Source organism: Aquarana catesbeiana, linkage group LG01 (genome assembly GCF_042186555.1).
Source record: "Aquarana catesbeiana isolate 2022-GZ linkage group LG01, ASM4218655v1, whole genome shotgun sequence".
NCBI classification, from domain to species: domain Eukaryota; kingdom Metazoa; phylum Chordata; class Amphibia; order Anura; family Ranidae; genus Aquarana; species Aquarana catesbeiana.
The window spans coordinates 322625379-322652799 of record NC_133324.1 but is presented as its reverse complement, the minus strand read 5'-3'; the positions used below and the strand labels follow the sequence as shown (position 1 = coordinate 322652799).

The window sequence follows — 27421 nt, the reverse complement described above, 5'->3', positions numbered from 1 at the left end:
TCCGATTTAGAACGGTTCCATTGTACAGAACGGGACGCTACTTGTCAGGCGGCTAGGTTGCCTGACAAGTCGTCCTAGTGTGAACTGACCCTTAAAGTCCAAATATCGGCCGATTATATATCGGTCGACCTCTTGTTCACACTGCCCTATGCGAACCGCTGCCAATACAAAGTTAATGACACCCCCAAATCCATTCGCATATCGCAGTGCGGACTGTCAATTTGTACAGGAATCGGATCGCATGGGTGTGAACACCCATGTGATCCGATTCTGGTGCGAACCAAAAAAATGGTCCTGCATGACTTCTGAATCTGTATGGCTGAATTCGAATCGCACAGCAGTGCCGTGTGACTTACATGCAATGTCTGAGATCGCAGCAGTGTGAACCAGGCCTTATAGTATTAAACTATTTTAAAAATCTTTGATCATAAACATAAATAAAGTGCAAAGTGCTGGATACTGCAAGGCAACAATATAAAGTGCCCAGTGCAAAAACAAGTGACACTCTCTAATGTCTCTAATGATATATATATATAAACAAAAAATCAAACTGTGAAAAATTATGTGAAAACATGGTCAAAGTCCAAGCATAGTCAATGCAAAATGGGAAAAAAAGAAAGTGCTTCATGCTGAATATGATTGTCCACAAAGAGAGACTCAACACTCCAATAGGAGGCTCCAATCCCAGATGACGCCTGTTTAGAGGAAACGTATCAAGCGGAGCTAGTGGTGTCATCAGCAAGCACGAGCCGAACAAGTGGAGTTGCGGCCGTGCACTGTGGATGTTTACATGCCTATGATTTTACTCCTTGTAAGTGCAATACTTTTTTTTTATTCATAAAAACGGATAAGCGGTTTGCATTATGATCTCTCCTCCTTGCTTTACATACCTATTCTAAACGGAGCTGCGTGGTTACCCACCTGATGTCGTGTGGAATCGGTCGGGAGTGAGCTGTAGTGGCCTTTGGGAATACACCTTCAAGCGTGTTGTGATCCCTTGTGGATCAGTGGTTCTGGTAAGCAGCTTGTCTGTATATACAAGCACTCAGGTGAAGGAGTGTTGAGTCTCTTTGTGGACACAATCATATTCAGCACGGAGCACTTCTTCCCTTTTTTCCTTTTTGCATGGAATAGGACTAGGTTTGGACTTTGACCATGTTTTCACATAATTTTTCACAGTTTGATTTTTTTTTTTTTTTTATATATTATCTCAATTAGAGAGTGTCACTTGTTGTTTTTGCACTGGGCACTTTATGTTGCTGCCTTTCAGTATCCAGCACTTTGCACTTTATTTATGATTCCTTGATATGTTTATCATCACAGATTTTTTCAATTGTTTATTACTATAATAGACCAGTGAGTATTGTTTTAGACATTTTGCACATATTTCATATATGATTTTTATGTCATGTTGTGGGGACAGCGCACTTTTAATCTTTCTTTAGTATTGTTGTAATACCGTATTCACTACCTCAGGTGCAGCAGTCCACGCAAACAAGCTGAGGGCAAACCCCCCCCTTCCTGTAGCTTACCAATCCTTAAATGAGGTGGCTTCATTAGTTTTCTTTTTTAAGCCTTTTTCGCCGTTATTTTATCTGGTGATATGGCCAGTAATATACTTCCTATCTTAAAGCGGAGTTGCACTTGTTTTTCTGTTTATTAGGCCTTATGCACACAGGGCGTTAGAAAAAACGAGTTGCTTTTCCAACACCAGGAAAAAGTGGCTGTAAAAATGAGTTGCTTTTCCAACACCAGGAAAAAGCGGCTGTAAAAATGTGCTTTTAGTAGCTTTTTGCATTGGCTTTAATGCAGGTTTAGCCACGCTAGCTTTTAGCAGCGTTTCTCTGCCTCTATTCAAAATCAATGGTTACCTATGAAAGCCCATTGATTTGAATAGAAGTTTCACCAGAAGTCAGATCATTAGGATCCGACTTGCGGTGCGGCTTGTGCACTGAGGATCTTGAAGGGGAACCCTCGTCAAAATGAAAAAAAATGTAAAAATATTGGCGTGGGGTCTCCCCAAAATCCATACCAGACACTTATCCGAGCATGCAGCTCTTTAGGTCAGAAAAGGGGGGATGGATGAGCGAGTGACCCCCCCCCCTTCCTGGACCATACCAGGCCACATGCCCTCAACATGGGGGGGTGCTTTGAGGCGGGGGGGGGCCCATGTTGATGAGGACAAGAGCCTCTTCCCGACAACCCTGCCAGTGGTTGTCGAGGTCTGCGAGAGGGGGGCTTATCAGAATCTGGAAGCCCCCTTTAACAAGGGGGGGGCCCAGATCTTGGCCCCTCACCCTATGTGAATGAGTATGGGGTACGTTGTACCCCTACCCATTCACCCCCAAAAAAGTGTAAAAAATAAAAACAGTTCACAGGTCTTTGACAGAGTAATTTCATTAAAGCAGCTCCGGCGTCTCTTCTCCTTCTGATTTCTTCATCCTCCGGCGATTTCTTCATCCTCCGGTTCTTCTCCCTCCACTGATGACCTCTTCCGCTGCTGGTTCTCCTCTCTCCGCTGTCTTCTCCCTCTTTCTGGTTCTCCTCTCTCCGCTGTCTTATCCCGCTGACTTCTCCCTCTGTTCTTCCTCCGATGTTCTCCCATCGCTTGCTCGTTGTAGTAGTCGTCCCTTTCCTGATCTGCTGGGCTGCGTGCTCGGATAAAGGTCTGGTATGCTTTGGGGGAGGGGTGGGGTTGTAAGAACCCCACACCAGTTTGTTTATTTTCCCCTTCAAGATCCTCAGCGCACCGCAAGTCGGATCATCATGGTGCGACTTCTATTCAAAATAATGGGCTCTCATAGGGAACCATTGATTTTTACGAGTCAAAACAAAAACGCTTGACGAGGCTTAACGTGGCTGTATCCAGCGTTTAGCAGCTTTTAACAGCATCACGTTTTTACAGCTGTAACACCGGTCCTCAGAACTTGCTGGCTCTGGGTTTTTTTTTTTTTTTTTTTTTACAGCTTGAAAACGCCTGTGCCACTTACAGCTCCTAAAAGCCTGTGTGTGCATGGACACATAGAATAACATGGAGAGGCGTTTTTAAGCTGTGAAAAAAAAAATGTCTGACGCTGCTAAAAGCAGCTGTAAAAACGCCCTGTTTGCATAAGGCCTAGCGATGTGGCCACCCAAAGCCTCGCTTCTCTCCCTCTCCTTTTTGCGGTGCCGGCATTGCAAATGTGGGCACCTAGCTGTGACAGCTTGCGGCTTCACAGGCGGTTACGCGAGTTGCTCTGCGTGCCCTAAATGGCAAAGCAAACTTCTGGGACCAGTATTCAATCAGTACTTGCAGCCAATGGGCGGGGAGGGGGAAGAGTCCCCGCTGTCAGAATACAATAGTGCAGCTGGGATCCACATCGCTTGTGTGGATGCATTTTTTTTCCCTTTTCAACCCACTGGTTGAAAGTATGGAGATTGTTCATGAATGCCCTGCTTCAGGGTGTTCTCACTTTGGATGGCAAAGCAACATAGACACCTTTTGAACAGCAGTCTAGAGAGGAGTGCGTTAGATGCACTAGCAGATTTAGATGAACTTGACTAACCAATTGAAGTTAAACTGCAGCTAACACTTTACAAGCGGTTACAGTAAACCGTTTTTTTCCTTTTGTGATAAAGGTTTTACATAAATGAATGAAAGCTAACCATTGTAACCATTCCTGACAGTGGTAAAAGGGAGTTGAAAAATAACAGACTTACTGGGAGGATCACTAGGTAAGAAAAAAACCTAAAACATTTTTTTTGGGTTTGATACGGCTTTAAGAAATGTCAAGCTTTTGTTGACTGGGCAATTTCATGTGCCCAATCAATATCAGGATAACTAAAATCGCCAATATTAATATTGCCCTGCTTCCCAGCCATTTCAATCTTCCTCATACTTTGGGGGGGCCTATAACATACTCCGAAAAATAACTTACAATTTGCTGCACTCTTATGGAATGAATGGGTGACCTGAATGGATGAAGGCGGCTGTACGTAGCTATTTGCGTAAAGAAGCGCTCATGCACTGAATGCGCTTAGTGTGTGTTTGGTGCATTATGGCTGGGTCCGTGCAACACTTTATGCAAATAGTATAGCTGTTTACAGCCACCTTCCCACATTTACGGGCTATAGGCGGCTGTATGCCACTTTAGTGCATCCTGGACACCAGAAATATGCAGGATCTGTAAACTGCAGGGGCAAATGTGCCCATGTGCTTGTAGCTTAAAGTGTGTTTATTTAACGTCATACAGTTTGTATGTATACTGTAAAGGGTGATTTAATAATCATGTCCAATGTTTCAGTGGGGTGTAGTCCCATCAAGGTGGCATGAAATGCCTAACACACAATAAAGCTGCCTTGTTCTTTGATACTTTCTACTTGCAAGTCTGGTAGTTGCTAGGGGTGCAACGGATCAAAAAACTCATGGTTCGGATCGTTCCTCGGATCAGGAGTCACGGTTGAGATCATTTTTGGATCAACAAAAAAAAATCTCCCCCACTAATATCCACGTCATCTCACCCCCCCCCCCCCGGTAATATCCACAATCTCCCCCACTGTAATAATATCCAAAGTCTCCCCCACTGTAATAATATCCACAGTCTCCCCCACTGTAATAATATCCACAGTCTCCCCCACTGTAATAATATCCACAGTCTCCCCCACTGTAATAATATCCACAGTCTCCCCCACTGTAATAATATCCACAGTCTCCCCCACTGTAATAATATCCACAGTCTCCCCCACTGTAATAATATCCACAGTCTCCCCCACTGTAATAATATCCACAGTCTCTCCCAATGTAATTATATCCACAGTCTCCCCCACTGTAATAATATCCACAATCTCCCCCACTGTAATAATCTGCCCCACTGTAATAGTATCCACAATCTGCCCCACTGTAATAGTATCCACAATCTGCCCCACTGTAATAGTATCCACAATCTGCCCCACTGTAATAGTATCCACAATCTGCCCCACTGTAATAATATCCACAATCTGCCCCACTGTAATAATATCCACAATCTGCCCCACTGTAATAATATCCACAGGCTCCCCCACTTTTTATACAGTATGAGTATAGGAATTAGGAAGGAAGACTAGTGTTGTTTAGTCTTACCTTACAGAATAGAAGCCACCAAGCTGGACAGATCAGATCCACAAGTTGAGGGGTGATGGCTTCAGCGTGCACCGCCGCCGCCGGGTGTACCAAGATGGTCGCCGCTCCGGTGTCGTGCCGAGAAAGTTCCCTCGGCGGATAAGTTCCCCCCTGTACTGCGCAGGCGCAGCGCCTGTGCAGTACGAATTACTAGCAGCCGCCGGAGATAGCCGAACGATAAAATCTACAATCAGCTGTACATGGCGCCTGCGCCCTGGGTCCAGGTTCCTTCACCACCATCCAAGTGGACCTAGAGGGGGAATAAAAAAGAGCCGAGCGAAGCGAGGCCGTGCCCGAAGCATGGCGAGCGAAGCGAGCCCGCGAGGGGCCCTCTTACAGGCGCCGTGTACAGCTGATTTTCCCCTATTTATCTTCGGCTATTTCCGCCGGATCCTACTGCGCAGGGGTCCTTATCCGCCGAGCGGAACTTTCTCGGCAGAACACCGGAGCTAGGCCGAAGCCGCGTCCTTTCGTAAGGCCGAGGCAGCAGCACTCTCCACGGAGCGCATGTGTGCCGATCCGAACAGGTTGAACCGTTCGGATCACGGATCGTTGCACCCCTAGTAGTTGCCCTTCAACTTTACTGTTATAATAAAGCTACTATTTGAATGTGCGAAGGACTTCCTCTCTCCAAATCAATATATTTATATTTTATACCTACTGACTATTTGGAACCAATTAGCTACACAGTGACAAATATGCAAGCTGAATGCTACATTGAAACCATAAATCTTCATTTAGCCTGTAAATGGTGCTGTGGATGGCACTGTAGCCTAATGATACAATTACAGTATTGAAAAATTATTTAATAAGAAAAAAGGGAAAATAAGGAGAACTTAATACATGCAAAAATACATATATATCAGACCAGAAGTGCTCCCAAATTGATTTCTGATCAAAACAGTGCTTTTTGCTTTATAGATCTGGCAGTGCAAGGGACGAGGATGTTGGTTTGCATTTGAGCTCCTTGAGGTGACTACATTTTTGGGTGTGGGCTTTGCTGTTTTTATTGCCAAGGAAGTTTTTAAACATATATTTGAAATTCAAGTATGTCCATATTGGATGAATGTCCCTTTAAGGAATGCAGAAACTTCCTTGCCCCAAGCAAGCTGCTGAACTGCATTCTTTCAAATCTGCACTTCCAATTAACTCTTCTCTCTTGGGCTTTCCCAGCTCATGGTCTCATTCTGTCCTATTTTACAGTTTTGTTCTCATATATATGTATAGTATATATCTTGTTCCAAGGAAGTCCACAAAATTTTCTGTAGAAGGAAGGATTTTATGTTGCTTTGCAGATTTGTGTAATCATTTGTTTTAACTTTATCAAAATGTCGATGTCTATCTCTATCCTGTCAGTTTGAACCAGGCAAGATACCAATGTTGTTGCAGTGTAAAATAAAAATTGTGTGTGTGTATATAATATAATATAATATTGTTTTTTTTTGGCTGGTTTCTTTTATGATTTTTGTTTCTTCTTCCTTTGTTCATCACAATCGGAACTGTCTTGTTTAAATCACTTTTTCATATTTACTAGTTGTAGCCAGAAGGTAGAAACCATGAGACAGTAGGGCCTCACTAGGTATATTTGTAAATGGCTTGTGTTGCAAATAGTACTGAAGGATATCAGATCACACACTCCCATAAATGAGTGCATCATCACACACTGTATTTAAAGTGATACTAAAGCTAAAAATATTTTTATCTAATACATTCCTTGCATTAAGTTAAAAAAAAAAAAAAAAAATTATATGCTCTGCCCTCCCTTTCCCTTTGTGAGGGGGAAGAGATGGGAGAAGAGATCCAGAGCTGTACATGGCTTCATCTTATCTCTGCTCTCTTCCTCTTCACATAGGGACTCAAACAGCAGGAGCCATTGACTCCTCCTGCTGCTGTCTGTCAAAAGCAGTGAGGAGGAAGTAGGGGGCAGGGGTAAGCTCCGCTGTGTGTGTCTATGGAGCACATTTCCATAGACACACAGCTTGGGAGCAAGCAGGTACCGTTTGCCCCCCATAGCAAGCCGTTTGTTATGGGGACACACGAAAAAGAGCCAATATCGCCAGCAGGGAGAACTAAGAAGATGAGAATTGGGGGCCACTCTGTGCAGTACCATTGCACAGAGCATGTGAGTATAACATGTTTGTAATTTTCATTTTCATTTTTTTTTACCTTTTAGTAATACTTTTAAGCTGAAGTTTAGGTATGCATATTTTTGCATAGTTACATTGATCTAGATTAGATAATGTAAGTAATAAATGCAGAATACCTGCCAATCACGGTGGAAGCTGGAAATAACTGTAGTAGGTACTGGGTCCTGTGCTAACAAGTTGCCTTATTGGTTAAAGTGATTGCGAACATTTAGATTTAAAAACAAAATAACAAATAACAATAACAAAATGTAGAACAGACACAACCCACTCTCTTCTATTGACAGTCAGGTGTAAACGGACCACCTGTCCGTTTACACCTGACTGCCATCCAGTCCAGCCCTCTAGACCAGTGGTCATCAACCTTGTCCTCAGGGCCCACTAACAGGCCAGGTTTTATGTATTACCTTGGGGAGATGCAGACTAGAATACTGCAATCACTGAGCAGCAAATTATATCACCTGTGATGTATTTCAGTTATCTTGCAAACCTGGCCTGTTAGTGGGCCCTGAGGACAGGGTTGATGACCACTGCTCTAGACGGAAGGGAAACTGATCTGTTTTTAGTGGATCGGATCGGATTAGGTGTCGATGGGTGTAAACAAACATGTGTCTGTTTACACCCGCAGCTCCATAGAGTACAATAGAGGGTCCAATTGGGTCCACCTGAAAAACTGACAGGCAGCCGCTTATGTGAAAGAGGCCGACACACAGAGCGCTGCTTAGCCCCGCTCCCTCCTCGTTACCTGTGATTCTGTGTCTGAGCCATTGAGGAGGGAGAGAGCTGAGAGAGTCTCTTGTGCACATCCCTGGATTGAGATTGAGCTCAGGTAAGTATGGGGGGGGGGGAACGCTGCATACTCACAGGTAAAAAAAAAACTTCAACCACTTTCAGAGAACATTTTGCATTTTCTTAGTGAATGCAAAGTATTCTCTGATTTGAATAAGGCGAAGATCTTGACGTTCCGACGTTGCCTCTTCACTTCGTCCAACCAGAGAACGATTTGAATGAATTGAGAAAATGTTCTTTGAATGCCACTCATGCTGAGCAAGCAACTCGTGTGTTCACTGAACAGCATTTGCATTGCGTGATCTGGAATCTAGCGGCGATCATTGTAGTAGAGGTGCCTTCTATAGTGATTTCCACCTTCCCTGGGAATCAGTCAGGTATGATGCATGCATACCTTCATTGGTCCAAGATAAACCAATGTAATTATGCATACCTAAACTTCAGCTTTAAGATTTATTTGTAAAAAAAAAAAAAGTCTTAAGTATTGGAAATTTATATGAAAAAAATGCTTATTTTACTTTTTTAAAGTTAATAAACTTATTGATTACTTTTAAAGGGGGGATGGGATTTTTAAAAAAACTTTCATACATGCAGACATACAGGGGAGGTAAAAATAGGCTACTGAGCCATAGTTTTATTGCCCTCTGGCTGTACACTGGAATTCTAACATTACAACTGGAAAGTGCTGTACACATGCCACAGTTGTGATGCTTTGCTTTGTGGAAATATAAGCTCAAGCTGCTGAGTTTGCTCAGCTTGCAGTTGTGGCTCAGTCCCATAATGTAAAATCATTGTTTGGTAACATTAAAAAAAGCAAAGAAACAGGCGTTAAGAGTCAGCGGTAGCACCTCGTGAACGCCAGCCGGCTGCTGCTATATCTCCCTCTGCAGAGCAGTTTACTTCGAATTGCTTTTTAAAGGGTGGCCTGTATGAAAGAGCCCTAGGTGCTGATCATTCATCTACATGGACATCCCTCAGCATCTGATGGGATTCAAATATTCTTTTTATTTATATATTAACTTAACATAGTTTTTCACATTTTGTACAGACAGCGCTTCATAAATCTGGAATGAAGGGGTAATATCACATCATTAATTCTGACATCGTCCTGAAAATTCTAGTTTACTGGCTCTTTTCCTGACCACAGTGTCTTGGATAATTTGAGTCACTGATCTGGAACAAATATGCAGATCAGAAGAAAATCTAAAAAGCTTTTCTAGCACGATAAATGAAAGTGGGGTGTTGATTTCAATGACAAACTATTGTATGTGCACTGTGCCGATTTCCCTTTTAGATAAACCTTTCACAGAAGATATCTGGGTGCTGCCATTATAAAGTTCCTCAGAAAATGCTAGTTTCCTGATTGGTATGCTAATCCTCAGACTTCAGTGCTTTCAGTCACTTACCCAGGACAAGTATCTGCATACTTCTTTTGGGTCTGAAATTCACTGGGTTCAAGCAAGAGGGTCATTATGCCAACCAGGTAACTGGCATTTTCAGAAAGAAGGACAATAGTTGCTTCCCTTTTTCTTTCATGACCATTTTGTGTTAAATGACTTTAGGCAGCAAATAAGTTGGTGTCAGATGTTCATCTATGTCATATCTTGCCCAATTGTGCATCAAACCAACAAAATTGGATTAACTGTAAATGAAGCCATGATCTAAAGGTTGAATTCTGTCCTAGTACATATAAAGCAAAAGTTGAGCGAATCTTTGGCTCAGTGGTGCTGAATTAAGTATGTTAGAGTACAACTTGACAACTGATGAATTGAAACAGATGAGGTAAAAGGTGTTTTAGGCTAGGTTTATACTAACTTGCGCTGTAAAAGCAGGGTCATGTTTTTATCTTTTTTTTTTTTTTTTTTTTTTCTTCAAGTTATTTGAATGGTCACATTCATGTCATTGCACAGCAGCATGGTGTATCGAGCTGCTATACTGTGAAATGCGGTGCAGGAAAATGCAGATGTTTTGGCATTTTTTTGCACTACAACACACTGCAGATCACATCAGCTTTTCAGTGTGAATGAAGCACATAGAAAACAGTTATTTTCTATGTGCTTTAGGGTTGACCTGCGTTTATCCAGTCACTGCACATAGTGTAAAGGAGCCCCTAATCTACAGTCTTTCATTATGCATGACAGGTTCACTTGGCATATTTCACACATCTACTATCATTCCTAACTGCAGAGAGCTGAAACGTATCCTTCCATTTCTTTCACTGGTTACCGGCTTATTTGGTTTATACTTTTTGACTTCTCTACTTTCTGGCTTTTAATCCCTATGTGATGCATACCTAATTGTTTTCTATTCAAAACCAACAGTACAATTACTTACTTGGAAATGATAAGTCATGGTTTTCCAGATGTTTTGATGGAAATTCATTATGCATCTTGCATTATGACCTGTTTCCCATCTATGTCTACATTCAATAACCTATAAATAAAGAATTCATAAGATGTCATGCATCAGCCCATTCATCTAAATCACACCAAAGTTCCATTTTATTTTATTTTTATTTTTTATTATGCCACCCCACAACGCTTGGTAATAAGTTACCATGCATTGTGATGTAATGCATGCAATGGCTAGGTCAAGACCAAATGTTTTGTTAATGTGTGGTAAAATATTTCTAGTAACCTCATCAACATCATGTATTATTTGCTTGTGCTGTCAGTTTATTTGTTTATGTGTAGAAATCTGTTTTTCTGGTTCTTTATCTTGTGTGGTTTTCAGATTATTGAAGACTAGCATGTCAATTTTAATACCCGGGACAATGAATCAAATGCAGGATGATGACCTCTTTTTTTTGTACCAAGTTATATGATTACACATATAACATATATATACATACATGTAATATATATGATTTTCTATTTTTGTATGGAAGCTTATGAAGTCTTTACATTTAATTATGCTTCTCTCTTATAGGCTGAATTAACTGGTATCAAATGGCGTCGCTACAATTTCCAGGGTCATGGCGACTGCAGCCCGATCATCTCTGCTCCAGCCCAAGACGACCCCATTCTTCTGAGTTTTATCCGGTGCTTGCAGGCCAACCTGCTGTGTGTGTGGAGACGTGATGTCAGGCCTGAATGCAAAGACTGCAAAGAGCTGTGGGTCTTCTGGTGGGGAGATGAGCCAAATCTTGTTGATGTGATACATCATGAGCTATCCTGTAAGTAAATAAGCCTTGTTTTCTTTCTTGTTGGCATCTCGCGCTGATGATCATTTTTAGTTACTCTTTCCTGAAATGTTTATTATTATATAACGTTGGGTTTTGTTTGAGATATCTATTTTATTCGAGGATGGGCAAATGTGTGTCCATTCATGTGAGAAGAGTGAGGAAGAGAGATGCTGCAAGCAAATATCAGAGTTGGAAAATATTGGGAAAACTGAACACATACTAGGGGCATTATTATTATTATTAAGTTTCATGGAAATGTGGACATCTAAATCGGTGGTGTAGGAGAGGGAAGATGTTGGCTGAATATATCAAGGGAGAGGAGATGTCCGAGACATGTACTTGCAATGACAAGGGAGGGAGTACACTCAGAGAAGAGGGGGAAATTGGGAGAGTACATTAAGAAAAGGAGTTCAGATACAGCTATTAGCAGAGATGCTATGCAATGAAGTCAGTATGAGGCCGGGTTCACACTATTGCGAATTGGATGCGGGATCCCCAATAGCAGGAGGTTGTGACCGGCTCTCTGTTTTGCTGGTTCACATATCCGATGCAGCTCCGGTGTGAATTTGTACAGGAGCCCTGTGTGTCTTTTGGTCCTTTTCAGCCCAAAATTCGGGCTGAAATTGGATCTTAAACAGTGGACCAGAATGCACAGGACCCCTGCTGTGAGCCGCATTGGCATTAGGTGTGAACCAAGCCTGAAGAAGGTTAGTCTGACAAATGGGGGAGTAAGAGGAGAGTAACTTGTGAACTGGTGAGGGTAGCAGAAGCTGGGTAGTGAAAAGGTGTATAGGAAAATTGGTTGTGGGAGCAATGTGTTATCTGGAGAAAGAGCAGCCGAATTGGGGATAGGTGTGAAGAGCGTTGAACCCAGGAACACTAAGCTGTACAGCACAGCACTTTAATCACAGGCATAGAGGCATGCAGCAGAGTATTCAAGTATTGGAATGCAACTGTATAGCAGAGTACAATAGTAAGCGATCAGTGGGGAGAGGAGAAAGAGGGGTCGGGTCCTGCTTGTGAGGAGTATCCCTATTCGCAAATGTGCTCTTTTTTGCCTTCTAGTACTTCAAGTATAGATCTGAAAATAGCAAGATGCTTGAAATTTAAAGATAATCTTTCTACAGCTAGCTTAAGACTGCTCACACATGACTAAAAGAAGATAACCATAATAGCAATAATACAACTATTTCCACTTTGCAGTATTCCTCAAATGACAAAGATAAAAAAAAAAAAAAAAAAAATTAGTCCTTTTAATTGCACTTTACAGGACTCGGGACTTGTATTCTTAAACCATGTGCTATGTGCAGGCTACCTACAGATGCTTGGACACTGGCAAAAAACTTTGCTAGAGGTACTCCTAAATCATACTCTTATAACCTCCGTCCACGCCTTGAGACTTAATTTTTTGCTTGTGTCCTTAGTTGTGGACCTGTTCTCCTCTGGGGAGGTATTTTTCTTAGTAAACTATTCAGTTTCATTTCTTTGACTCTATCGAGATCTATCTGCTTATTTCTCTGGGCCCCACAATGCTTGCTTGGACTACTGGATCCTCCAGTAGGCACTAAGCTTGGCATGAAGTGCAAAATGTGTATAGTTAGCCACAGGATGCTATACAGGTTCAAGATTGTGGTCCATTTATGGTTCCCAGACCCTTTGAGTTATGCGCACCATGACAGGTGAAGCCTGGACCTTGTAAGAGGCCCAGCTTTGTGGATTAGGTAGGATAAGGTTTCCCTATATGTTAACACCAGTTCCCAAACCTCTGGGTCCAATCTGTCTTTTCAGGGGTACAAAATGGATTTTCTATTCCCCCTCCTTGCTTTTTTGCCTTCAGGTCTGCCAGCTTCAGACCAAAAGAAGACTGTTTAATGACCACCTTGCACCAACTTCAGGCACAAATAGTGGTTTTAGCAGTTCTCTCAGAAGAATGTTTTCAAGGTTTCTTCTCAAACTTGTTCACAGTCCTAAAACGAAATGGGTGCGTCCACCTCATACTGTACCTAAAATCTCTATACTGATTTTTTTTCTAAAGCATCTTCCACGGTGGCTACATGAGAGATACTGGCTCCACCCTCTACAGGAAGCACAATACAGAGATAATTTAAAAAGTACCAAAATTCCAGATTAAATTAACAAGATTTGTCATTTTTTCTCTAATACAGAGGGGAATATCTGGCATCAATAGACATACAAGATGCTCATTTGCACATTTCTATCTTCCCTTCACGTCACAGCTTTTTGCGTTTTTGCTGTGAGAGACAAAGTGTTTACAAAAGTCCTTGCCCCACTTCTGGCACTTCCATGAACCCAGGGTGTTCATGTCACAGGTTACCTGGCTGACTGGGTGCTAAAAGACTCTGCCACAACCTTGTCTGCCAACATTCAAAGGACGATTCAGTTGCTTCAAACCTTTGGATGGGTAATCAACTTTCCAAATTCTGCTCTCTGGCCTCCACATCTTCTGGAATACTTGGGTATAATCATGGACACAGGCCAAGCAAGAATCTTCCTTCTTTAGGATGAAGTTACTTCCTTAGGATTCTACCTGTGGACCTTAAGGTCAGAATGGCACCCCTCAGTTCACTTCTGCATAAGGATTCTGAACTCGATGATAGTCATCTTTGAAGCAGTTTGCTTTGCCCTGTTTCACTGTAGACCTCTTTTATCCAGCATACATATGATATAGAACAACTAAATCCAATCATTGGATTGTCCGGTGCTCCTTTCCAGCCAGAGAAAGCTCTCCCAGACATGGTGGATCTTCAGTCCTGCGGGAAGTTGGGGGAAGTCTTTCCTTCACATGTCCTGGAAGGTGGTCATAAGGAATGCCAACCTAATAGGCTGGGGCAGAGTTTACACCCTGACTGTCCAGCATTCATGGTCCCAACAGGAGTCAAAACCTTCCATCAGCACACTTTCACGGGTTGAACTGGATGGATTGGTATCTCTACTTGACTTACGAATTATGTAACTTTGTAACATTCTGGAACTGAGAGCCATCAAATTATACCTCTTTTTTAAGGTCACCCAGCCAGGATACAGTCAAGCAGTACCACTGCAGTTACCTACACAAACCGTCAAAGGGGCAACAGAAATCGTGCTGCTCTTGGTGAAACAAGTCTAAAACACGCCTTGGCAGAAACTTACATTCCATCTCTCGCATGTCCACATCCCTGCAGTGAAAAATTAGTAGTTGGAGTTCCTAAGCCATCAATGTCTAGACTAGGGAGAGTAGGCTGTACATCCAGAGATCTTTTAAAATCTCTGTCAAAGATGAGGAAAACCTAGATGTGAATATCCTGGTTTCTAGGTTCAATGATAAGTTGAACAAATTTGTAGTCAAGACCAGGGATCCTTCAGCCTTTGCAGTAGATGTTCTGATGGTTTCTTGGATTTGTTTCAAGCTGGTTTATGCTTCCCCTCCAATGAAGATCCTTCATCGAATGCTGCTCAAGATAGAGCAGGAAAGGGTCCCAGTGACGATTCTTATATCAAACTGGCCCAAAAGGACGTGGTACACAGATGAGCCTTGGTCTCTCCCAAGCAGACCCGTGTCTGTTTTTTATGGCATGACTGATGAAAGCTCTAAAAGATAGACGTATTTCTAACTGTTATTCATGCTTTATTTTTTTCAGTCTGGTCTTGACCAGCATATAGAACAACTAAATCCAATCATTGGATTGTCCGGTGCTCCTTTCCAGCCAGGTACCCTTAGTGCCGGTTCACACAGGGGCGACTTGTCAGGTGACCTAGCTGCCTGACAAGTCGCCTCCCGTTCTGTACAATGGAATCGTTCTAATAGGAGCGACGCAAGTCTTAGACTTAGAAAAAGGTTCCTGTACTACTTTGGGGGCGACTTGCATAGACTTCTACAGAAGTCGTTTTGCAAGTCGCCGTGGCAGTCGTGTGCAGGTCGCCTCGGTGAGACGACGTGCAAGTCGTGCCGCCCCGTGTGAACCGGGGCTTAAAGTACAGGTTTCTGGTTTATCCATTACATCACATGTTCAAAGTCCATTATTATACTGATCCACTTGTGTTAGCCACCACCCATCTGCACCCTACAAGCAGACACGGCAGCCTGTCTAGTCTTTTTCCCTACAAGCAGACACGGCAGCCTGTCTAGTCTTTTTTTCTTTGCAATGGCCTTGATGCCTCACAGTCTAATCATTTTAACTTGGCATATCCTACCCATTGAAGTCAGTGTGTGCATGTCGCACCGGCATGCTGCATACCGAAACGGCAGTTGGTGACGTAATTCAATGTAAAATCCCTATTGGGATTGGGGGGGCATTCAAGGGTAGGCAACAAAGCGTGCTGTCCGTCCATGTGAACGAGCCCTTACTTTTTTTTAATTTTTTTTAAATAAAAGATCCTTTCTCTTTTCAGTGACAAAATACTTGTGCCTATGCTAGTGTTTGATTATTGCTTCAGTGGAGTGTCTGGCTGCAGCTGCTAAATACCTTGCACAGCCAATCAGTGTCAGGCTGCTACTGCTGATTTCCATACATTGCCACTTAAAGATCTTGTTGCCACTGACTTATTTCTATGGTAGTGTGACTATTCTCATAAAAGGAAGCTCCTGCAGCTCAACATGCACGAAAGGTTGCTGCTTATCCTTGTACTGCTAATAACTTGTATTATAAAGCGCTGGATAATCTTGCACTAGATTTACCACTTTATCTGTTTCCAACCAGTCTTTGTTGCTCTCCTTTTTTTTTTTTTTTTTTGCACAGCCTGGTGACAGACCTCTATTGCCAGCATGTGGTGTATTTCTCATCCGAACAGCCAAACCTAGAACAATCTAGATGTTTTGCCTTGCAGTTGCTTTGATATGCGTTGCCCTTCAGAAATATACAGCATGTTGAACTTTTTTCAGCTCAAAGAAAAGATATTCAGCACCCTGGTGTGAACTGCACTCATTGGGAATCATGCCCATCTGTTGGGAATGCATTGACAAATGCATCCCAGTGCATATGGTGTGAATGGGCCCTTAATGATTACAGAGCTGTGTTAATTTGTATTTGCCTAGTGCTTCATTTTAACCTTTTTTGCTGCTGGAGACATTTTTGCATAAAATAAATTGCACCTTTATGGCCTTATCACACCATCCAGCCTCACTTCCAGCAGCCTGTCAAATGCTGTGAGAGGCTTACAGCTGCTGTGGCTGGATAATGTACCTTGTGATATTTTGTTTACTACAGTATGGACCCAGGGACAAATTCTCAGAACGCAGACAGTTTTCATTCCGAGCATTGGTCCCTGGGTGCACACTACCCTAAATGTAATTACTGCTAGTTGTACTGTCCAGGCCTGTGAGCAGGTGCACCATCTGCAGCAGTGCTAGATGGTGCACCTGTGCTCCCTGCCCACAGCTAAACGCTGGAGCCTCATGCACTGGTGCTAAATGCCCAGTGTGCATGAGGCCTTTTACATAAAAATGAGCTTAAAGCTCCAATACATTTTATACTTTCTGAAAGCAGAGGACCCATAGAAGAAAATGATAGCAGTTGCAAATTTACAGCATATACTCTGTAAAGCTTCCTGTAAAGAAAAACACACTTATTTTTTGCGCAGTCAAAAAATGCAGCATGTTCTACTTTTTTTCTGGAACTGGAACACACTGGAACTGACTGCACTGGTGTTAACTATGCCATTGGAAACCATATAACGTACTATCCATGTGTTTCTGATGCAGAAAAAAACCCTGCACTGGACTGCATATGGTGTGAACCGGACCTAAATGCTGTCATTCTCTTGCTGCTATGGCCGGGAAAGAAGCTAATCAAGCATGATTTTTAATTGGCTTCAGTGAAGTCCTTGGAAGATCATTTAAAAACCCCAAAAATGTGGTACTGTACTTTGTCGCTGTTTCAGTGGGCATGTGCAGTTTTAAGGCTTGACACGTTTGGTATTGATTCACCTGACACAACCCTCTTTTTGTACTTTAGCAAAAATTGAGTAATATATTGTGTCTGTGTGCACTAAAATTTTATTTTATTTTATTTTTACTGAAAATATGGGATTGATTAAGAGCTGCACTAATATTGTGATAAAAAAATTGCAACTAGCACTATTTTATTCTTCAGGGTCTCCACCTATAGAAAATATATAACATTTTAGGAGGGCGCTAACTAATTTTCAGGCCTAAAATGTGCATTCCAATGTATGCAGAAATTTTAAAGAGTTGAGTTTGCCCCCTCCCCTGCATCCTGAGCCTCCCTGTTGGTTAGTGAGTCTCTTCATCACATTGACAAATGCTCAGCACCAGACTGCATTCAGAGCATTCATCCCTGGGTGCATGCTGCCCTAAGGCTACTTTCACACTGGGGTGGGGAGGGCATCGGTGGTAAAGTGCCGTTTTAGCCGGCGATTTAGGGTCGTTATAGTACATATAGGGGGATTGTGCTGGTTTGGCCACATAGAGTAAAGTTTACCCACATCCCGATTAATGTTTATACTGGAAGAATAATTCCTCTAGTGGGACTTTAAAAGGTAAAACTACTCTATAAGTAAAGGCGTAAGGTATGAGTTATAAGATATTTATTTAAAGGTGATGGTAGAAAGAAACAATTCTTCATATACACAGGTGAGAATGCACGATCAACAAGTGAATATAAGGATGCACACAATCTGGTCGGAGAGAAACATGCAATACATAAGGTACAATCATAGTTCTGTTGTATGTGGCTATACAAACAACAAAGACCCAACGTTTTAAGCTTAGAATAGATAATCGTCTTCTTCAGGGGTATAAGATTGTTACCATGAGGGAAGATAAGCCTATAAATTAAAGAGACAGTTGTAAACATAAAATGTAATGACAAAATAAAACATTATGCATATTTGTGTTATATAAAAAAATATATTTACACTGACCAAGAGGTATTGCTTGAGGACAAAGATATTTCTGCATTCATTTAAAAGAAAAGGGAAATAGCGTGCTACTGTCCTGCGTGATGTCCAGGCAGGGGATGACCAGCTGAAGCCCACTGGGAAATTCTCCCACAAGGGGCTACTTCTCGCCTTCTGGACTGGGACCATTTTGATTGGGGTCTTGCTGCTCCTTGTGGGAGAATTTCCCCGTGGGCTTCAGCTGGTCATCCCCTGCCCGAACATCCCAGAGCTGACATCACGCATGAAAGTAGCACACTATTTCCCTTTTCTTTTAAGTGGATGCAGAAATATCTTTGTCCTCAAGCAATACCTCTTGGTCAGTGTAAATCCAATTTTTTTATATAACACAAATATGCATGATGTTTTATTCTGTCATTACATTTTATGTTTACAACTGTCTCTTTAATTTATAGTCTTATCTTCTGTCATGGTCACAATCTTATACCCCTAAAGAAGAGTATTATCTATTCTAAACTGGAAACGTTGGTTACTTGTTTGTTTGTATAACTACATACAACAGAACTATGATTGTACCTTATGTATTCCATGTTTCTCTCTGACCAGATTTTGTGCATCCTTATATTCACTTGTTGATCGTATATTTTCACCTGTGTATATGAAGATTGTTTCTTTCTACCATCACCTTTTAAATAAATATCTTATACTCATACCTTACACCTTTACTTATAGAGTAGTTTTACCTTTTAAATTCCCACTAGAGGAATAATTCTTCCAGCATAGGGTCGTTTTAGCGGCGCTTTTCGGCCGCTAGTGGCTGAAGAAGGGGTTAATAGGGCCGTGTAGTGCCGAATCGCTTTGCAGGCGCTTTGGCAGTGCAGCCCGTTCATTTCAGTGGGCAGGGGCGTTTTAGGAGCGGTGTATACACTGCTCCTAAACCGCCCCAAAGATGCTGCTTGTAGGACTTTTTTTTTTTAACATCCCACAAGTGCACCGCTCCAGTGTGAAAGCACTCGGGCTTTCACACTAGAGTGGCGCTTTACAGGTGCTTAGCAGGTGCTATTTTTAGAGCTAAAACGCCTGTAAAGCACCTCAGTGTTAAAGTAGAGCTGCACGATTAATCGTTAAAGAATCGAGATCGCGATTCAACCCCCCCTCGCGATCTTAACACAGCATTTCCTTGATTCAGTGCAGAGGGTTCTCTGCTCAAGCTGACAGCTGTCAATAAACAAAAAAACAAAATAGGCAGCCTGCCAAGTTGATCACAATATTGCTCAGAGAAACATTGTAACATTTTGTTCTTTTAGAATCAGATCAAAGGAATTACCTTTTTGTCTTTAAATGAGGTCAGTTTAACCACTTAAAGACTAAACTTTTTTCTGACACTTTTTGCTTGCTTCAGTGTTGGGCCAGATGAGCAGGGGGGTTTAGTGTTGGGGCAGATGAGAAGGGGGTTCAGTGGTGGGACAGAAAAGCAGGGCGCAGAGTAGTGGGTCAGATGTGAAAGGAGGTGTATTGGTGGGACAGGTGAGGTGGGGCAGAAGAGCAGGGGGGTACAGAGGTGAGACGGATGTGCAGGAGGTATATTGGTGGGGCAGATGAGAAAGCGGGTTACAGTGGTGGGGCAGATGAGCAGATGGGTTCAGTGTTAGGGCATATAAGAAGGTGATTCAGTAGTGAGACAGAAGAGCATGGGGATACGGAGGTGGAGCAGATGAGCTGGGGGGTTACAGTGGTGGGGCAGATGTGCATTAGGTACAGTGGTGGGAGGGATGGGAAGAAGGGGGTTCAGCTGTGGGACAGAAAAGCAGGGGGTACAATGATGGGGAAGATGAGCAGGGGGGGTTCAGTGTTGGGCCAGATGAAACACATGAGCAGGGGGTTACAGTGGTGGGGCAGAAAAGCAGGGGGTACAGTGGTGGGACAGATGTGCAGGAGGTACAGTGGTGGGGCAGATGAGCAGATAAGTTCAGTGTTAGGAGAGATGAGAATATGTTTCAGAAGTGAGACAGAAGAGCAAGATGATACGGCGATGGAGCAGATGTGCAGGAAGGTACAGTGGTGGGGCAGATGTGCAGGGTAGTACAGTGGGGGGGGCGGGGCAGATGAGCAGGGGGGTACAGTGGTGAAACAGATTTGCAGGGGGGACAGTGATATATGTGGTGTAAAGTTGCAGGAATTGGGGCTGATCTGAGGCGTAAGAGGGCAGGATGTTAATTTCTCACTACTAAAGTAGTTTACAGCATTTACTTTTATAAAAAATCCTTTCTTAATCGCACATCATGGGACACAGAGCACCATAGTAATTACTATGTGGGTATATAGGCACCTTCAGGTGATGGACACTGGTATACCCAATACAGGAAGTTCACTCCCTATATAACCCCTCAGTTTTCTCACCAGTGTCTAAGGTGTTGGTCACGATTGAAGATGTGCTCTGAAGAGATCCACTGGAGGGATCCTTACTGGATTTAAACAGCCTCCATAGACCGGATCCATCGAAAGTGCCACTGAGGCCAAGGTGGATGGTACCCGGGCCTTTGTATACGAAGCACAAGGTTTTGCCTGTAACGCCTCTCTTGCAGGGCTGGACCCTGGGTTCCAGGACTTTTTGGTCATATCTACATTACCTAAAGTTTTTCCTGGCGGGGTGCTAAGACAGGTCCAAGGGAGTGGAACCCCTATAAAGTGACCCGGTCCTTGAAGGTTTGCTAACGGAGGCCGCCGTGATGGGTGAAGTTTGGATCTGTCTGTTACAGCAGTATCCTGCAGCGAGGATAAGGTAAGGGAAGAAGCCTAGGAACTGTAAAAAGTCAACCTATGTTTTTTTTCTTCCATAAAGTAAAATGTTGCCATGCCTAAAGTCTCCACTAGAGGAGTAAAAATGCATACCCCTTAGTACATTGCTTCTCAGTCAGCTCAGAGTCCCAGCACGTGTGTGGTCTCAGCAAGCCTGGGGGGATTCCTCATCCAGAACACGGCATGTTTGTTTTTTTTCCCCCTATGGCTTGTATTAACCAGAGAGGGGGACGGGTTTACAGAGTGGGCGTGGCTTAGGCACGGCGCCGTGTGCGGGACATAAGTCCACGAGGAGCACACAGCACAGGCGCTGGGGACAACAGAGACAGACGCTTCACAGCTATACAGCTGGAGCCTGACACTCAGGACACAGGAGCGCTGGGGGCACGTAAGGTTGCACAGGCATTTCCAGTACAGGAAATAACATTTACACACAGCACTAAAGCTGAACTTTTTTTAGCGACATTTTCTTTTGCTAGACTATTTGCTTAGCGAGTTGTTCATTTTACTTAGTGCCTCTGCTTTTTGTGCTCAGCACTATGGCTCCCAAAAAAGACACCACTCCACACTGTCATCCTTTCCTGAGATACAATTGGTGGTGCAGCTGCTTCTCACATTTCAGTTCCTGTATACGTGACTGGAGATGCGTTTTTCTCCTCCCTGCAGGGCCTAGAAGGAAGATTAGTGACTTTAATCGCATTCCTATCCAAAAGGATAGGAAGTGTGTTAGATCCCCTCCCCCACATCAGACCCCTTACCAAGGGAACAGTGGGTAGAGGATGAGGTGTTACCCTCAGGCGATCAGGAGGAAAGGCAAATCGATTACTCCTCTGCGGAGGAAACAACGGTAGATGAACCTTTTTCAGCCTCGCAATCTGAGAGATTGCTAGTACAATGTCTTACGGAGATGGTTCGTGCCTCTTTCAAGCTACCCCTAATGGAGTCAGCTGAAACTTCTGTTTCTCCTTTAGGTTCCTTAAAGTCTTCACAGCCTTCTCATGCGTTTCCTGTACAGGCATTACTTGAAAAGCTTATTTATGCTGAATGGGATCACCCGGATAAGCATTTTCTCCCTACAGAGAGATTCACAGCACTCTATCCCATGGAGGAGAAATTCACCAAAAAAAAAAAAAAGGAATGTACCAGCAGTGGACCACTGCGATTTCCAGTGTAAATAATAGTCTAACTTGCCAGTAGACAATGCACAAATGCTTAAAGATCCAACAGATAAAAGGTTGGAATTCCTGTTAAAATCCTTTTTTTTTTTTCTTTGGTAGGGGCCGTTACTCAGCCTGCAGTCGCTGCAATATGCATCTGTCAGTCCCTAAAGGACCAGTTTAGACAGGCCCTTAAGGAGGTCCCTGCACAATAGGCCCGCGATTTGGCCGAACTACCAAGGGCACTATGTTTTGCCATAGACGCCATGGAAGACTCTATTCACCAGGCGTAACGCCTTGCGCTTGTGTTAGTACACATGCGTAGGACCCTGTGGTTAAAAGATTGGTCAGCCGAAGCACCTTGCAAAAGGCTTCTGACTAGTTTCCCTTTTCATGGGGATCGACTATTTTGGGATGATTTGGACAAATACATCCAAAATATTTCTAGTGGGAAGAGTACTCTTTTGCCAGTCAAAAGAAAATATAAATGTCCTTCATTTAAATGGATTCTTTCCCCTGCGCCAGGGGCATCCGCCTCTAGGTAGTGGCGATGGCCTCCACCTTCAGGGTCAGGCCCAGGCACAGAAGACCTGGGGCCGGAAATCTGCAGAACAGAGTGGGGGGGAAGTACTTCTGCAATACTCAGAAGTCTGGCAAGAGGAAATCAGGACAGATGGGTCATCTCCACGGTGTCTCTAGGATACAAACTAGAATTTCGGTAATTTCCACCATCTCGTTTTCTGAGATCAAATGTTCCCAAAGATCCGGGGAAAAGCAATCTGTTTCGGGCATTAGACCGATTACTGGCTCAGGGGGTGATTATACAGATCCCCACAGAAGAGCAAGGTTTGGGGTTTTAATCAAACCTCTTTACGGTACCAAAACCAAATGGGGATGTCAGACCCATTCTAGATCTAAAGAATCTAAATCGGTTTCTGAAAATCCGCTCCTTTCGCATGGAGTCGATCAGGTCAGTAGTTTCTATCCTATAAGGAGGAGAACTTCTTGGCGTCTATCGACATCAGGGATGCATATCTGCATGTCCCCATATTTCCCGCTCATCAAAAGTTTCTGCGGTTTAAAGCAGAACAGCAGCACTTTCAATTTGTAGCCTTGCCCTTCAGGCTAGCTACAGCACCCCGGGTGTTTACAAAAGTTCTGGCCCCACCTCTAGCCAGGTTGAGGGCACAGGGTTTAACAGTCTTGGCATACATAGACGATCTATTGCTAATAAACCAGTTGGTGGCTCGTTTGGAGAAAAGCGTGCGCATTACAACCAAATACCTGAAAAATCTGGGTTAAATTCTCAAATTAGAGAATTCTTCCTTAAAAACCGCTAGAAAGGCTGGAGTACCTGGGTCTGATCATAGACACAGCCCAAAAGAAGGCGTTCTTGCCTCAGGCAAGATCAACGCCATAAGAGAGCTGGTGCAGATGGTCAGGTCGAAAAAAGATTCCTCCATTCGCCTTTGCATGAGGTTGTTAGGAAAGATAGTGGCTTCATTCGAAGTGGTTCCCTATGCCCAGTTCCATTTGGGACTGTTGCAAAACAGTATCCTGTCTGCTTGGAACAAAACTGTTCAAGCTCTAGATTTGCCAATGCGGCTGTCCCCAAAGGTGTTCCAGAACCTCAGTTGGTGCTCGGTATCCAGGAATCTGCAGAAGGAAAAAACTTCATACCAGTTACTGGAAAGTGGTAACGACAGATGCCAACCTTTTGAGGTTGGCGAGCAGTACTGGAATAGACAACTGTCAAGGGACAGTGGTCCAGAACCGAAAAGGCCTTGCCCATCAACATCCTAGAGATTCGGGCAGCGCGTCTGGCTCTGAAGCCCTGAACATTCAGGTTACGGGATTCTCCTGTCAGCATCCAATCCGACAATACCACAGCTGTGGCCTATATCAAATCACCAAGGGGGCACTAAGGGTCACACAGCTCAGAGAGTGGGGGACCATAGTCTAGCTTGGGCGGAAAGGAATGTTCTTTGTCTATCGGCAGTCTTCATTCCGGGAATAGAGAATTGGCAGGCGGACTACGTAAGTCACCAGCAGTTGTTCCCGGGGGAGTTGTCCCTTCACCCCAGAATCTTTCTGGCTATATAATAAAAAAAAAATATTGCGCTATTCCAAAAAAAAAGTGAATATTAAGAATAATGGTAAAGCGGCTACATACGAATGTAACTAAAATGCATGACAAGGATGTGGGTGGAAATGTAGCGCTAGTACAAAACGGTGTAGAGCATCTAAGCAAATCAAGGTAAAAGAGACGTGAATGTACACATATACAAAATGTGATCTCTAGGCAACCAAGTCCCAATGAGTGATTAAAACACAAGAGTCTGTGCAGAGGTCACTAAAAAGAAGGGTGGCGTATAAACCACGAAGGATAGGAGGTGTGCTTCAAGTTGAAAACATCTTCATATGAGCAATCGGGAACACCGGGTATGATGTTTGACAGCAGGTATCACAGAAGAGAAATAATAAATGGGTACTCTTACCGGAACCAGTGGATCTGGATGTCAGCGACACCAGATCAAACAGGCATGGACAGGAACGGCTTGCAGTATCCTGGAATGGTCGGAAAGAGGCTGGAACAGGTATGGACAGGAACAGCTTGTAGTATCCTGGGATGGTCGGCAAGATGGCTGGAACAGGTACAGATGTCATCGAGAATCAGCTCTTCACCAATGGAATCTCTACAGGGGAATCAGCCCTTAAGATGCATAAGCTGCTCGGGTAATGTTATATATTAAACCATTGCTCTTTCTTTGTCACATATTGTACACAGATTTGTTCTTCCCCTTTTCATATCTGATCCATCAGTCCAGACAATGGCGATATTCCTCGCTTCTCAGTCCTTAAATGTGGTGACTGCATTAATCGCTTTTTTTTTTTTTTCTTTATTTTCAGCTGGTGATCTATCCAGGAACACACACTGGAGGTTGGTGCTAACCCCCAGTGTGTGTTCCTGGATAGATCACCAGCTGAAAATAAAGAAAAAAAAAAAAAAGCGATTAATGCAGTCACCACATTTAAGGACTGAGAAGCGACCAGGTTCTGTGTGCACCAGTTCTAGTAAATCTCCCCCAAATTGTTTGATTTAGGCCCCTTTCACACAGGTGGACAGCATGTCCGTATTTCATCCATCCATTTTCGGATGAAATACGGACATACATGCATCCCTATCATCCGCTGACACCCGATATCATCCGTCCCCGCTATGGTCCAATTCTGCAGACGGAGGAAAATCCTATTTTTCTATCCGTCTGCAGAGCGGATTGGATGAACGCGGACAGATGGTCCGTGTTCATCCGATCCCCCATAGGGGAGAGCGGAGATCTGACAGGGCGGTCCCTGCACAGTGTGCAGGGACTCGCCCCATCATCCGCCGGCTCAGCGGGGATCAACGGAATGATCCCCGCTGAGCAAGCGGATGTTCACGGGGCGGATTATCACGGATCTGTCCCTTGTGAAAGGACCCTTAGGCTCAGACATGTAGCTGCAGAAGAACACTTGAGTATTCTACAAATGAAAGTGTTACTGGTACAGATTATGTTTTAAATTCAACTAGCAAATGTATACTTGTTTGTTAGAGGCATTTTGAGAAAAATCCTGACAGGGTGGTAAGTAGTGAAAGTAGTTTGTGTTGCATAGGTTGACTTGCGGCAGAATGATGATGCAAACACTAGTAGCGAGCATGTATGCACGCACATGTGCCTCTGTCAGTGCTTCAGCCCATCATATATAATTGAACTGCCGGCATCAAGCCATTCCAGCCATGTGCATTATTTATGAGGCACCTGTTCTTAGCGGTGGTACTCGTGACATTCCTACTTCTCCAGTCTGCCTTTAATAATACATAAACTCCCCCTTAGCCTGATAGTATTTATAAAATATTCAGATTTGTGGTGTCTGTGTAGGAGATTTAGTTGTTGGACAGGAAGGAAGATTTTGTGTGATTTTATATTCAGTGCTGATAGAAACACCTTTGTTCTTAAATCATTGTAATTTCATTGAAAGACAGTGACGGTTGCCCTTTTATTTCGATTGCATCTTTTCTTCAGCATTTGATTTTTTTTTTATAGCACTAGATGTCTCGTGTACAAAAATAAATAAAAATAGCCTGTTTGTGGAAAAAGCAAAACCTGGTAGGCTAGTGTTTTTTGCTGCTAGTATTAGTAAATGGATAGGAAAGTATATCCTATTTATTTGTTTTAAGCTTTGTATTTTTATTTTCATTTCTTCAATTACTTTCTGGTTTCCATGCCTAGGCAAATGATGTAATACATCCCAGGAGGGTTCTCAGCTCAGCCCATGCCTGAACTAAGGGCAGATGGACTCCAGGGGGTATTTTGTTTGAACATCAGTATTCCTGCCTGTTATTGCTGTTTGTGGCCCTAGTAGGGAGAATTACCCTATCTGCATGTCCTGTTCTGTTTGTCCTGTTTACTGTGATTTCTGAAAGTGAAAGAAAATCCAAACTTTTGGGCTGTCACCACATCTGGAATAGCGGGCAAATCTTCTAAAGGGAGCAGCCGTATTTGGATCCTCTCGCTTCCTGTTTTGGCTGTCAGAAAGGAAGTAAAGTAAAATCTCCCTAAAAAGATGCCAAACAAAAAACATTAGTAGCAATTCTAACTGTGTTACACTACCCAAAAAAAAAAAAAAAAAAGTTTTGCCTTTTTAGTTTTACTTTTGAGTTTAGATGCACCATAAGCTTCTGCTGATGTGCCTTCTGGGAAACTTTTCACAGGATGGTGTAGCAGGCAAGGTGGACAAATGGCATACAGCTTGTGAGAGAGAGGAGGGAGTGCAGAAAATGTCAATAAGAAAGCTTTATGGAAAAGGAGAGGAGGTGTTAGAAAGTGCAGAAGTTAGAAACTGACTGGTTTTCTAGCAGGAACAACAGGCATTTTCTATACCTGCAGTGGGACATAACATAGGAAAATGTACCAAATGTTTTTGTTTTTTTTTAATCCAAAAATAATGTCTTTCTATGTGGACATTTTCCCATAGAAGGCTCTATGTACATAACATAACAGGGACACTGATGGCAATACAAAGCTAACCATTATTCTACCATTTCCTACCTTCCTACCATTTCCTAATGTATTTTTTTTTAGCATGTCTCTTAGCATTTTGTTTGCTTTTTTAACACTTTTAGTCGCACTTTTGATTAAAAATAAAAAAAATTCAGGCTCCTGCCTTTTTCTATGAGCAGAATTTTTTCCTCAGAATCTTAACTGACTGTATCTTGGAAGTAACATTGCTATGAATACTTATGTCCCAAAGGTACTTGAGGGAAGGTCAAATGTATATATCACAGCTCAGCGTAATGCACTTGGTGCTTGAGAAT

The 27421-nt window shown here is 43.0% G+C and overlaps 1 protein-coding gene across 1 annotated transcript in view; it reads left to right on the top strand.

The window, feature by feature from the left end:
• MED13L (mediator complex subunit 13L) overlaps positions 1-27421 on the top strand; it is a 235598-nt gene that overhangs the window by 51887 nt on the left and 156290 nt on the right. Inside the window, exon 2 of the mRNA XM_073630346.1 lies at positions 10999-11245. Coding sequence (XP_073486447.1) covers positions 10999-11245 — 247 coding nt within the window. The remainder of the gene's footprint in view (positions 1-10998; positions 11246-27421) is intronic.